Source organism: Condylura cristata, unplaced genomic scaffold (assembly GCF_000260355.1).
Source record: "Condylura cristata isolate star-nosed mole 26May11 unplaced genomic scaffold, ConCri1.0 scaffold00003, whole genome shotgun sequence".
NCBI lineage: Eukaryota > Metazoa > Chordata > Mammalia > Eulipotyphla > Talpidae > Condylura > Condylura cristata.
Genome location: NW_004567104.1, coordinates 33,617,805 through 33,632,489, shown reverse-complemented (window position 1 = coordinate 33,632,489; position 14,685 = coordinate 33,617,805). Strand labels below are relative to the sequence as shown.

The window sequence follows — 14,685 nt, the reverse complement described above, 5'->3', positions numbered from 1 at the left end:
ACAGAACTGGAGGGGATTATGCTAAGTAAAATAAGTCAAAAGAAGTGAAACAAATGTTAAATGTTTTCATTCATAAGTGAAATACAGAGAATCAAAACAAAGCTACAGATAATAATAAAAACTAATTCTAGAAATCTGAAAGTAAGATTGAGGGTACCAGAGGGGGAGGGGAAGTGTAGAGGACGGGGAGGGGAAGAAGACCGCAATGGATGCTGGTGGAGGACTATGGGTGTTTGGGCTGTAGGTATTGAAACATACATCTGGAGAGGTATGAGTTTATAAATCTAGATAATATAGAATAAACCAATGTTAACTCAGTTAAAAAGTACAATGAATTATTTCATTGTTCAGAAAAAACATTGCTCTGTGCTCTCCCTAGACATACCTTCCTCTCTCTCTCAACCCATGGCAACCAGTGGTTCCGTTTACTATCTCTATAGTTTTATCTACAAATCAATAATTTTTCAGCTTAGAAACCTAGAAAAAGGAAGAGGAGCAAATAAAGTCAAAGCATGCAGAGTAGGGTAGAAATAAATCAACTCAAAATAAGAAAACAATAGAGAAAAATCAATGAAACCAAATGCTTAAAGGGTCAACAAAATGACCAAAATGACCAAAAAATAAAAAAGACAACTCAAATTACTGAAATCAGAAATAAAAAATGAGACAGAACTACCATACTTACAGAAATAAAAATAAATATGATGTACTTACTTACATCATAAGGAATACTAAGAACTGGACTAAACAATCCCTAAGTCTCCTACCTACTCGAGTTCTCTTAAACTGGACTTACTCTACACCTGATTTCTGAGTTACAAATGTTCCCTTTCTTAACCACTTGGGAAAAAAGAGGGCCAGGAGCCACTTAATGGCAAGAAATAGGAAGAACAGAGGGAACCTTGTGTCACTTACACAAGTTGCTGTTTCAGCCAGTGATGGTTTAGATGAAAAGCACAGTTATAATTAGAGCAGCAATCTGTCCTGAATGCTCGTCCAGACACCAGAGCACAGCTGGGCCTGCTCGCTGCCCTGGGCTCGGAGAGGTCTCTATGGCCTTGAAAATGATCTTTCTGCAAAGGATTTCCCTCCTTCCTCCAGGGAAAGGCAGCACATTGGTATAAAACCCTGCTTCCCTTCTGGCTTCCCCTGCTAAATCCCACTCCAGTAGAGACTGAGCGTTGATAAATACAGGGGGAGGAAAAAAATCGTAAGCTGAGCCTGGTCACACTGCCCCTTGTGATATAGTTTTATTTTTAACTTCAAAACACTTGAACTATTTCTGTTGAAGTTTTCTCTCCTTTCCTTGCCTCCCCAGCAGAACGCTGTTCTATGCTGCAGCTGAGGCACCCCCAGTCACCTCCTCAAATCTACTTGCTCACTCAAGAGACGGGTGCAGCAGATGCTGACTCCACCCAGGCTACTCAGGTAAGCTTTCAGACATGAGCAGGTGCACCACCTGCGTGAAAGTGAAAGTGCAGGAGGAGGCTGAGCAGCAAGCACGTAACCTTTTTGCTCTGAGCAACCAGGTTGTTAAGCAAGGTAGTTACATGTTGACGTTGTTGGAGACGTTGCATTGAGAATGACACCCAGCTAATGTGTAAGTCCCTCTTTTGAAAAGCTGGATGACACTACGTGATTTCTGACAGGTTAGGTTCTTTGTTCTACAATGAACGAGAGGAGTTCTGTGGTATCTCTAAATGACACAGTGGTGAGGGGGAGGGCAGGTAGAGTGAGATGGTGGAAAGTCCGGAACCCAGGATCTCTATTTTCTTTTTCTTTCTTTCCCTCTCTCTCTCTTTTAAGGATTTCTATTTTCTTAAGTCCAAATGCTGTGATCATTTCACCAGTCAGAATTTGTTTTGTTAATTGTAAGCCTTTCTCCTGTAATTTAAATGTCACCCCTTGTCAATGCTCCTGTTAATGGAGCACAATCATTACTGACATCATGCACGATTAAACTTTGCCCGCAGAGTTTTAGACCTGTTTTTCTCTAACAATATTCCCCAAATATGGCTCTCTCCTCACCAGCTCTCTTGAATCCAAAATGCATTCATGCACTAGAACTAAAAATATTTCACAAGCTAAGTAACTTACTTAAGCTTTTGCATCCAAACCGAATGTCATTACAGACGTGAAGCTTGTATTTCCAGAGACAACAGTAAAATGATTCATGATTCCTGAGGTACTGAAAGCTTTAAAATGTATGTGGATAATTTCTAGCTTTTAGAATAAGTGCATAGTGTTGCATGCATAGGCAAAAATCAGCAGGGATAAGCCGGCAGTGTTTGTCTTCTTGTTTGCCTCTGGGCTTCACTTTAGTGTTACAGTACAAAGTTCAGCTAAGGACATCCTGTGAAGTGGCCTACAAAGCAAAAGGAATTCTGTATACTCAGAACTTTGAAGTGTGCAGGCTAAACTCACAAATGCCAAGTCAAAAGAGACCGACTCCTATTTCTTAACTCCTGTTCCTTCCTACCTTTGTAAGCTCCAGAGGCTTCCCATAGCTTTGTTATAGGTTTCTGAGATATAATTATGCTTTTTCATATGCATATGCAAAGTCACTGTGCAGACATGCTTAATAGCTTCATTTAATCTTGAAAACCAAGGTTTTTCAAAGTATATGTTGGAGTACTGGCTGAATGAGAGTGGGACAGATCGGTTGAGGAGTGACTCAGGCTAAGTCACAGTTAAACCCACATAATTCAGCTGATTAAGCACTTTACTGACCAAAAATGAAAGAGTATTTTAAAATGCTGATAACAGTAGAGCTATTTCTAGCATATATGAAGAACTGCATATGGCGTTTGAATAGGTTTTGGGGAAATTATTATATTTTTAGGGTATAGTGAAGATACTGGAGTCATTGACCAGAAGCCCAGGATCATGGAATCAGATGTGGAGATAATCCTCAGTTAACTTGTGTTAAAATCCCAAGAGGTAAAGGATTACTTAAATAACTTTATACATTTTCGTTCCCTACAATTAAATATCTCCATGGCAGGGAAATAAATAGGCTAATAATACATCATGAAAGGAAGTAGTTAATTGGCTGGTTAACTGGTTACGAATTAAAGAATACCTTTGACCTTTAACTTTTGACCTCGTCACTTTCATTGAAGTTAAAGCTCAGGAATAAATAATTACCAGGGCTAGCCACATGAGGAGGCAAAATAGTCACTGACATCATGTGAGGTGTGCTGATAGGCCCCTTGCCTAAAAATATCATCCTGACATCAACCCTATTTGCCTACTTAACTTAAAAATTAGCAAAGAGTGTTAAATCTATTCTCTGTTAATGCCAATCTTTTTGACTTGGGTCAGTAATTTTGGTGGTGGTGGTGGGGGGGTGTCAGGAATTTAAATATTCTTGCTACCTGCCTTTTTGCGACCTAGTTGGCAGGTGACACTTGGTCGCCACGTCACCCTCATCCTCCCACCTTCCAAGCTCTGTCCTCCTTTGCTCTTGGTGCCACCCAGGCTGCCCTCATGCCCTTGGCCACTAACGTGCAGGTGGCTTGTGTAGTGATGCTGTTTCAGTAGAATCGCAGTAAAACATCCAAGTGAGTCTTGTGCAAGCATGCACAGGCAGGTTTACTGTGGATTTGGGCAGATGGACAAAGAGTCCTGGAGGCCTGGGTGGACATTCAGGTTTTAATGTTCTCTCAAAGAGCCAGGCACACAGGCACACCAGGCAGGGAGGCTGGAAAGCATGAAGGCAGGCACGGGTCTGGGAGGTGGGCAGACCCGTGAACCTTTTTTTTTCTTTTTACATTCTTCATTTTGCACATTTTTCATCTCAGCTGTAATCCCCGTGGACTTCCCACCACCACTTCACCCATGTGCCATCACCATAGTCCCGTGTGCTTCCCCCAGTTTTTATCTTGTTCCCCTTCCCTCCCCTATAGAATGTCTCTCGTTTATAGTTGTTAGTTGATGTTCTTTTTTACTTTATTGCAATTACTCTCTCTCTCTCTCCATATATAGATAGATAGATAGATAGATAGATAGATAGATATAGATATAGATATGTTTTTTTTTTCTGGATTCCTTACGCTCCTGCTATGAGTGAGCCTATCCAGTATTTTTCTCTTTCTTTCTGGCTTATTTCACTAAGCATGATCTTTTCCAGCTCCATCCGTGTTGCCGCAGATGGCACCTTTACCCTGTCTCTCTCTTACCTCTTCTGCAGTCATGCTCTTGTCCTCCTTTAGCCCAGCCTCTAGGCTCAGTTGTGCACACTTATGTGTGCCCAGGTGTCCACAAGCAAACATGCTCACACTTCCAAGTGCCCCTGCAGTAACACTGTCAAGGCCACAGGTGACAGCTACAGAGTCTAATGGTATAAAAGGCCTGATAACTTTGCTTACCCTACAGTGAGGTCAAAGAAAACAAAAGTAAATGAGTAGAGCCAGAGACTCTGGGGCTAATAGTGAGATACTTTACTTCTGTGGGCCTTAGTTTCTCCTATAGGAGATGAAGAGGTTAGATTAGACCCTTTCCTTTCACAGTGAGGTCCTTGGACCATCACTACTGACTGAGACTGTTATTAGAGAAGACTCAGGTCTGCCTCAGTCCTGCCAGATTAGAATCTGCATTTTAACAAGATTGCAGGGTGATTCCTATGCAGGTTGAAATTGGGGAAGCTTCAAAGTACAGAATTTCTGACTACCTCCCTCATCCAGATTTCTGATTTTATGACTGTAAGAGTTAAGAATAAGTAGTATACCTCATTAAAAGCAATTCTGACAGCATGCAGATTGTTATAACTCTGACCAGCTGAAGTCTTTTTTTTTTTTTAAAGATTTATTTATTTGTGCATGCAGAACTGGGGTACAGGCCAGAGGCTCAGGGACGGCGAGAGGCTTCACCAGAGACAGAGTGGGGAGCAGAACAGGCAGATCTATGAAGTACACTGCTGAGGGGAGCAGCGGGCGGGTCAGGAGAGGTCTGCCACGCCATGTGGTCACCTCCGGGGCAGGCGGGAATCGAACTCATGCTGCAGTGGCTTTAGCTTCTCAGTACTGTGCTTCAACCCGCTGCGTCACCAGGGAGGGCCTGAAGCCCTTTTTTTTATTGAGTTACCTGATCCTATTAAAATTGAAAACGTTTTCTTCCCTAAAAACCCGCCCAATTAATTATCTGACATCACTATATTTTCCACATAAACTTGTTTCAAATTGCTTTCACAGTTCTTTCAAATTTCTGCCTTCTTTAGGGTTCTGTTCAAATTCAGTGAGTTCTGTCTTACTCGACAAATGCTGATAGAAGCAGTGTGCAGTGCACTGTACTCACTCTCAGTCCTCAGGAACATCCCCCAGCTCCTTGACAGGCATTCCTGCAGTGGGGTGAGCTTCTTCTCTGCCACCAGAACATAGCCCAGTGGCCTCAGCCCTTCTGCTCCTTCACGCTCTTCATCAGAACGCCTCAGGCCCCCACACCACCCACATCTTCAGCTGTGTGGACTCCTGCAGCCAATGGCAAGAGAGAAGCTGAGTCATGATTGGTGCTTTCCATTTTATTTTATTTTTTTAAATAAACAGTATAATGCAGGTAAATAATAAAAACTGCAAGCTTGGGTCTAGGAAATAAAGATGCCCTCAAGTTACCTTTCTGGCCTTGAGAAGGCCCTCCAGGCTGAGGCAGAACTGTTTGAGTTTCTGAGTGCTTAAGGAATGAATGGTTTGTGTAATTACTGGGGGTCAAAAGTTAGTGGGGGAGATTCAGACAACTCACATTCTTAAAGGAGCAAGGTAAACTGTTTAAAAATGAGGTATGAAGATTATTAAACTGGCAGTGGAATGTAAGACATATTGGAGTGAGGGAGAACTGAGAATTGAAAGGCCAGCCAGGGCTTGTGGGAATGATGCAATGGCAAGAAATAAAGGCTTGGAGAAGGGAGGTGACCATGAGAGAGTGACCTTCTTCATAGAGGAAGACTAACAATTGGGTGACTCATATTTAGACACTTTTCCTACTTTATCTCATTTATCACAATCATATGGGTTTTTATTGGACCCTATTATATGGATAAATAAATTCACTTTAGGAGATTAAATGACTTGTCAAAAATCATTTGACTAATGCATGAGAGTGTTCATTATTTTATAAAGAGGGTGTCAGGTAAGGCCTTTTTGGGGAGGTGACCTGTGAGCTGAACTCTAAATGGCAAGAAGGAGTAAGTATTAAAACCAGGAGAGTCCCAGGTAAGCCGCGGTTATTCAGCTGCTAAGGCATCAGTTTCCAATGCAGCTTTTGCTGGCCTATGGTCTAGTCAACCACCTGTAAGGTGTTGTTGAAAGAAGCCCATGCAAGTGGTCTTAGAGAGGTTATTAGGGCCACTTGCTGGAAAGGGTGGTGGTCTAACACCATCCACACTACCCTCTGAGGGGAATCTATTTGGCGGGTACCCCGTCACCCGTCATTAGACTATTAGGAATTTTGGATTACCCTTTATTTCAATGGGAAAATTTTCTTCCACATATACAGCAAATGGTACAGATATGGATTTTTATACCTGAAGGCTATTTTTATCCTTCTCCTTCCTTTTGTCAAATGACTCCAAAGAGTGGCCTCTACTCACTGTGTTCTATTCAGACCTCTTCCTCTCTCATTCACTGGGGGTAGTTCCAGGGCTGCTTTGGAGAAAGTTTTAAAATAGCAGCATAAACAAACAACAAAAAAGGCACACTTGTTGTCCACATGCATTTTTCCTCCCTTTTGTTAACTTCAAAAAGATGAGGGCAGTTAGGTTTCCAGCATTCTGTGAGCCTTCATAATGCTGAAGAATTAGAATGATCATGCTTAGAGCCCTTCCATCCAAGAGCATGCCTGCAACACACACATTTGTTCCCTCAGACTGGGGGAATGTCTCTGAATGTAAGATCTGGCACACATTCCACATGAGCAGAGCTGAGGAGCTGACTTCCCCTGAAGGCAGGATTATCTCTTGCCTGCCAGTTCCCTACTCAGCTTGCTTCTGGGGCAGTGGAGGGGTTGATCTCTGCTCTAGCCACAATCAGCTGAATACACCAAGCTCAATGAGGATGACTGGTATTTTATAGGTACCGGTATACTATCCAGGTCAAGCTAATCTCTTAGTAGAACAGAAGCACCAGTGGAAGAGAAGGCCAGATGTATTTGTGGTGGGGAGGGGCTGATTTGGAATGCCAGGAAATTGTTGGTAGACAATTGGAGAAATGTTACAGAAAGCTGAAGTTACACATCCCTTAACTGGTAAGATGCCCCTCAGAGGGCAGTGTGGGTGGTGTTAGGCCAGCCTTTCCAGCAAGTGGCTCCAGTAAACCTCTTTTCAAAGAGGTTCTGCTGTGTGGGCTTCTTTCGACAACACCTTACAGGTGGTTGACTAGACCATGCGCCAGCAAAAGCTGCATTGGAACCTGATTCTTAGCAGCTGTATAACAGTGGATAGGTTATCTAACTTCTCCAAACTCCCTTTTCTCCGTAAAGTGGGGGCAATGTTATTTATCCCCAGGCTGGCAGAAGGAATTAAAGAGAGAGTAGATGAAGTCTTTTTGATCCCTGCTGTTAATATAGATATTCACAGTACTTTTACTACTAATCATTCATATATATATATTTTTATTTTCCTCTAGAATTACAAAGAAAGAAGAAATTAGGAAGTTATGGTAAGTACCAGGTACTTATTGGAACTTCATTTTTCAGAAGTTCCGATCTGGCTTCATTAAGCCTGTCATCCAAACAGCTGGCACACTTGTCCTTAAGGTTTGAGGACACTCAGTGGCTTTTTGCCAAGCTAGAAATACGAGAGGAGAACCCAGACAAAATTGATACGGAGTAGGGGAAAGGACAGAGCTGAGAAAGATTTCAGAATAAAGAGTTTTACTAAAAATTAAAAAAAAAAATCCAGCGGTTATCTAAATGGTTAACCATTTCTCCAGTCGGCAGGTAAAACTGAGTACTGTGGTCCAACTCCTGTGAAATGTGCTATGAACAGATGTGAACAAAACTAGACATGGCCCTCGGCCTCACAGAACGCCCTCTGGTGGTACTTGATGATATGACAGCACACTCATTGTAGAAGGTTACACTGCAGTTATGAAGAAAGTTTGCAAAGAATAACTAAGAAAACAGCATAGTCTCATAGTATAATATCAAGCTAAAAATCGTATTCGTAATACTGTATGATTGTACTCATAGTATAAACTGTGAGATATAAATCACCTATAATTCACAACTCGAAAATAAGTTGTCAAATTACATTTGCTTTTTCAGTTTTAAACACACCTACCATGTACATAGAATAAACTACTGGAAAATAAAGAAAAAAAAGGTTGTTAACTGTTATTTCTGAGCAGTGGTATTATGACTCTTTTTTTTTTTTTTTGATTGGCTATTATTTTAAGGTTCCCAAATTAGACACGCATAACAGGAAATTGAAACAGTCATGCATAGCGCTTCTCTCGGTTTCTCTTTCCCCTTGCCTTTGGTGTCTACAGGGTCGGGTGCACAGACCTCCTCTTGGGCAGCACAAGCATTGTGAGGGATGTTTCAGCCGGCACTGCCGCACTCCTGTGGAGCCCGAGGTCTCCTGCCTGGTGATAAACTGCCGTCTGCTCTGTGGTGCCATCTTCCACATGTGCAAAGAGGCAGAGCATGAGCTCCTTTGCCCTTTAGAACAGGTTCCGTGCCTCAACTCGGAATATGGCTGCCCCCTTTCTATGTCCCGCCACAAACTGGCCAAGCACCTGCAGGTGTGCCCTGCCAGCGTGGTATGCTGCTCCATGGAGTGGAACCGCTGGCCAAACGTGGACTCTGAAACACCCCTCCATGCGAATATCATGAAGGAAACCCCCAGCGAGGAGTGCTTGGACACAGCCCTGGCCCTCCAGGACCAGAGGGTCCTTTTCAGGTCTTTGAAAATGGTGGAACTTTTCCCAGAAACTAGAGAGCCCACAGAGCTGGAACCAACTATGAATGGGGAAGCCAGCTGGAAGGAAATGGGAGGCGCAGTGGGCGGAATGGATGCTGGTTTGCTACCCCGTGACTCTCTGTCAGCTACTAATGGAGAGATGGTAGAGCTGAGCCAAGAAGTAAGAGAAGCATTAGCCAAAACCAAAGAAGGGATGGATCTGGCCATGTTTGACAAGTGGGAAAATATGTTCAGCAAAGAACATGGAGCTTCTGCTTTAACCAATTCATCAGGGAGTTGTGAGAGCAAAAGCACAAAGGTTCCTGACAAAGAACAGGTTTCCAGCAGCAACAACATGGTAGGAGAGGGTAATGCCAACGGGAAAGAACCACAGGAAAACCAGCAACAGGGGGATCTTAAAGCAGCAGTAGAAACAACTGGGCTTGCCCCTTGGCAGGACGGTGTTCTGGAAAGACTCAAAACAGCCGTGGATGCCAAGGACTATAACATGTATCTGGTGCACAATGGGAGAATGCTTATTCACTTTGGTCAGATGCCTGCTTGTACCCCTAAGGAGAGAGACTTCGTTTATGGCAACCTTGAGGCTCAGGAAGTTAAGACTGTGTATACCTTCAAAGTTCCCGTGAGCTACTGTGGGAAGCGGGCACGTGTTGGCGATGCCATGTTGAGCTGCAGGCCCAGTGAACACAAGGCAGTAGACACTTCAGATTTAGGGATCACTGTGGAGGAGCTACCAAAATCAGATCTCATCAAGACCACCCTCCTGTGTGCTCTGGAAAGAGAACTCAAAGGTCACATCATCTCCGAATCCAGGAGCATTGATGGGCTCTTCATGGACTTTGCTACACAGACATACAATTTTGACCCAGAACAGTTTTCCTCAGGCACAGTGCTAGCTGACCTACCTACTGCCCAAGCAAGGGGGCTTCATGTGGAACTGCACAGTGAGTGTGTGACCAGGAGACACAACAAGAGCAGTTCTGCCTTCACGTTCACTTGCAACAAATTCTTCAGGCGGGATGAATTCCCCCTACATTTTAAAAATGTCCACACAGACATTCAATCGTGTCTCAATGGCTGGTTCCAACATCGATGCCCCCTTGCCTACTTGGGATGTACATTTATTCAAAACCACTTCCGTCCTCCAGGACAAAAGGCAAAAGTGATCTACAGTCAAGAGCTCCAGACCTTTGCCATCAAGCCAGAGGTTGCTTCAGAGCTCAGTGAGGGAAGGAAAAGTAACCAACTCTCAGGCCCTGCAAGAAGAAACCAGAACTCTCTAACCAGCCTGCCCCTGGAGGTTTTGCAGTACATTGCTGGGTTCTTGGACAGTATCAGCCTCTCCCAGCTCTCCCAGGTATCTGTGCTCATGAGGAATATCTGTGCCACTTTGTTACAAGAGAGAGGAATGGTCCTTCTCCAGTGGAAGAAGAAGAGGTATTCCCATGGAGGCACTTCCTGGAGAGTCCACAGAGAGGCAAGTAAAGTCATTAATTATTTACTCATTCAACACCTATTTATTAAGAAACTTTCATGGGCCAAGCACTGTTCAAGGCCCTGGGATTGTACTAGGTTGCTAGGAATAGATATATTCTCTGAACTCAAAGAGGCCAGTCTCCTAATGTATAAATGACAATACAGTTAGGGGTGGCTGTTGTTCTCCACCTGTGTATAATGAATATTTTCTGTTTACTCTCTTGAACTATTCTCCAGCCTCTCTGCCTGGGTCTGTCTCCTTGGAGGTTGAGTGTCAATTGGTTCCTTTAATGGCCAGCTTTCATTTGAGTTAATCTAGTGGTAGTGTTTCAGAGAGAAGAAAGGGTCATAATTTCCTACCAGAGGAGATGGGAGGAAGTGAAGGAGAGAGGAAGAAATATTAAAATGGAAAGAAACATAAAGTCACATATTTATTCTTCTGACTTCTCCCCTGCATGCATTCTCTCCTCCATGACACTTTGACTGACCCTCCTCCATGACCCTCCTCTGAGAGTGTTTCAGCCAGCTGTCACCTGAATGGGGTTTCTCCTCCCCATTCAAGCATATGGAAGTAACCCTTTATAGATTGTGACCAACCCCAAATGTGTCTTTCCTATAGCCCAAATATGTTTAAATCATTCCTTTTAAATTTTTTCTTCAAATTACTCAATTGGAACAGCTCTTTGCTTCCTTCCTGGACTCTGATACTATATGCCAACAAATTCTCCTCAGTCCCATGTCAACTAATTTTTTAAAAACATATTTTGCCTTTGGTAAAGGCACCTTGCCATACTAAACTGATTTGATTCACTTATTTAAAATACCTATTAAAAAAAACTTTCCTGCATAAATCAAAGAATCTCTCCATTCAAAAGTCCTTGTTCTTTTTTTCCCAATCAGGTATGCTTGCTTAAATGTGTTATGACTTGTCTCATACAGAAGTGAGTCTCCTAATTCATTGTATCCAAGGTACCCTTAGCATCTTTTCCCACAGTAAACATGTTGATGACATGAACCATAGGTTTACGATGCTCATTTAGGTGAATAATTCCATAATCTCCCTATTGCGTTTCTTCCCAGTATCTGAGAATATGCAAACTGTCATTGGGAATTAGAGTTATTTGCATCTGTTTTCTTGATTATGTATAAGACATTTTATATATTTTCTGCTAGTTAGTCCCTAGGCACTCTTTAAAAAAAAAAAATCATCCTGAGACTTTCCTTCCTGTATTCATGACTTTATCCATGTGTTAGGTAAGACTACCAAGCAACACATGTTAGCGTTAAGCATACGTTAGGCTAAGACCCTGCTCTGAAGAATCATATAATCGAGAACTGCATAATATCTTCCTCTTATAAAATCAGAGGCAAATGATTAATGCACTTACTAGAAATTCCATTAATTTTTAGTTTAATGGATGCTGTTCAGTTTTAAGAAGTAGAAAATCAACTTAGAGTGGCATAAACAATACAGGGAATTAATTGGTCCTTATAACTAAAAGTCCAAAGAAAATGGCTTCTGGTAAGGCTTGATTTAGCAGGTCAAGAAAATGTCCCCAATGATCTTTTTACTTTCTATTCTTATTTCTACTTCTTCAACAGTGGCTCCATTCTAAGGCAGTTTCCCTTGGTGGTCCCTGGGACTGCCAGCAGCTCCCAAGACTTCACATTTCAAGTGGTCAAGCACTTGGGGAAAAAGAGCATCTGCTTCTTGATGTCTTACACAGAAGTTCTGTGTTAGCGTCTCATTGCTACTAGTTACCTTGATTTGAGTCATTTGAGTCTAGTCTAGAACTGATGCCTGTTGCTGGGTGGTAGGAGGGGCAGGAAAAGGGTGTGGGTTAATTTTCAGATTGGTCCTAGTCATTTCCATATAATTACACGGCTGTCTGGGAAGATTACCAGGTGGGAGGGGTAACTTGGAATCCACATTGGAGACCGGAAACAACAAATGCCTGCGACAGCCTCTAACACTCTCTGAAGGTAGGGACAGGAAGGAGAACTGAAAGGCATTTCCTTATACTGTTCAACTAAAGGCAGCCTGAGGATTTTTCCTCAAAAGTCACTTTTATATTTCCCAACAGATCTGGCAGTTCAGCAGCCTCTTCTCCAAAGTCAAGAGCTGGGAGTTTAATGAAGTTGCCTCCATGTCTGAGCACCTGAAAAACTGTCCGTTCAATGTGGTGGAGCACAAGACTGAACCAGTTCTTCTGACCAGCATGTGTCAACCCCGTGAGCAGTCCCGAGAGAGCTTAGTAGCCACCTTTAGAGACAGACCTCGAGGAAAACGTACCTACTAAACACTCAGAGTCACCATTCTTGGATTCCCTGGTAGGGTTCCTGAGAGTGGGATTTTGAGGGCATCTCTCTATATGCTGTGTGCCTGGGTGTCCCGTAGTATGCAATGTCCTGTAGACCTGAGTAGTCTAAGAATTCTGTAGAGTTGTTTAGTGCCATATTGATGATTTCTTTCCTTTCTGTCTTTTGTTTTCTAAAATAAATTAGTCTGAGGAATAGATAGGTAAGTTGATGCCGTTTGGAAGATGAATAAGGCATAGGAGTTGAGAGAGTAATGAAAACAATGACCAGCATTAGTCTGTGCTGCTTTTTTTTTTTTTTTTTAAAGATTTATCCATTTATTCATACAGAATTGGGGTACGGGCCAGAGATGCAGAGGGTGAGAGGATTCACCAGAGACAGAGTGGGGAGCAGAACAGGGAGATCGACAAAGTACACTGCTGAGAGGAGCAGCAGGCGGGTCAGGAGAGGTCTGCCACGCCATGTGGTCACCTCTGGGGCAAGTGGGGATGGAACTCATGAGGAAGTGGCTCCAGCTTCTCCGTGCTGTGCTCCAACCCGCTGCGCCACCAGGGAGGGCCCAGTCTGTGCTTTTTGTGAAGAGCTTATTAGTTTTCACAAAGCACTTTTCAAAATTGTGGGGCAGACAGTGCAGGGGCGGGGCCAGAGGTGGCTCCCTGGGTACCCAGGAGGAGAGGTGCACAGTGTGAAGGATCTGGACCTGGGGTTGCCCTGACAGTTAAGTTACCCTACTGTGTTTGAGCCCAGACAGTATTAACTTCACCTGACAAAGTAGAGAAACTGACTGGTCACAGAAGCCTTGAGAGCACCTCAGACCAAAGGATGAGGATGCCAAAATGAGATCACAGAGCTTGTTATGTAGAGTCATGCCACAAAGAGAAAAAAATCCTTGAAAAATAGAGCCCAGAGGAGACAATATATTTATAGAAAAATATAGGACAAATGGCTTCAAGCCTACTCTTAAACATTTAAATGATGACCTAAAGATCAGGTTCTTTCCTTCTAAAATTGTAATCTAGATCTAGATTAGGGAGAACACATGCATAGTGCAGCACCCTCTAAGCTATCTGAAGTGACCTCAAGGCTTAAAACCAACTTCAGTGTCATGCTAGAATGTTCAGGATAGTCAAGGAGACCAGACATTTGGCAAAGCTCATACAAGGCCAACTTCAGTTCTTGTGGCATCAGTCACCAGACACCATCACCCTTGGGAGACCTTAGGATGAAAGACATGTGAGCATGGTGGTTCTGTTACAGAGTAATTTCATGTTCACTGGCCCACCTAATGAAGCATGGATCTGAGAAGAGAAAAGACTTGGAGAAAGAGACTTAGAGGAGGCAGAGACAAGTGAAAAAGTTGTGCTGGTTTGACTGGTCTTGGCGACCTGAAGGGAGATGTGGAGTTGAGAGTGATGCTAGGAGGAGACAGGGGTGAGCAGCCTGGGGGGAGGCTGACAATGGCAGCCACTACCTTGATGTATTCCAATTTTGCTCTCTTTGTCCCAGAGTTGTCTGGCCTCATCTGCCCATTTCCTGTGGTTCCAACCAGAAGGTGCCTTAGACTTGTGGCAAGTTTCCAGACCTCCGCAGTTTCTTTGGGCCAACCTTGCTTGTCTGGGCACTTACCCACAAGGGGATGGGTAATTTTGGATGTTTTATTAGAAAACAATAACCCTTTCTTCTCTCTCTATGCATGCTATCCTATTAAAGTTCTTTCACAGTAAAAGTGTGCTTTGTCTTTATGTGGCAGATGGCATGACCTGTGTAGAGTGTGCATGCAGGTTTAGGGATCCCAGGACACCCCTCACTCTGCAATCTAACAATTCCTTATAATTGTTCCCATCTATTACTGGCCAAGACACCAGCCTATCAAAAATGGGTGATACTGCTGGTTTTTCATTTGAGTGAGTTCTCACTAGAACAAAGTAAAAAAAAAAAACATACACAATAAAAACTGACATCTGTGAAGCAGGGTT

The 14,685-nt window shown here is 43.1% G+C and overlaps 1 protein-coding gene across 1 annotated transcript; it reads left to right on the top strand.

The window, feature by feature from the left end:
• The first annotated feature begins 1,366 nt into the window (after positions 1-1,366).
• Positions 1,367-12,841, top strand: FBXO40 (F-box protein 40). The gene is made up of 4 exons (XM_012731787.1): positions 1,367-1,428; positions 7,617-7,649; positions 8,481-10,391; positions 12,475-12,841. Exons 2-4 carry the CDS (start codon positions 7,647-7,649, stop codon positions 12,688-12,690), a joined length of 2,130 nt encoding a protein of 709 aa, XP_012587241.1. The 5' UTR covers positions 1,367-1,428; positions 7,617-7,646; the 3' UTR covers positions 12,691-12,841.
• Positions 12,842-14,685: the final 1,844 nt, after the last annotated feature.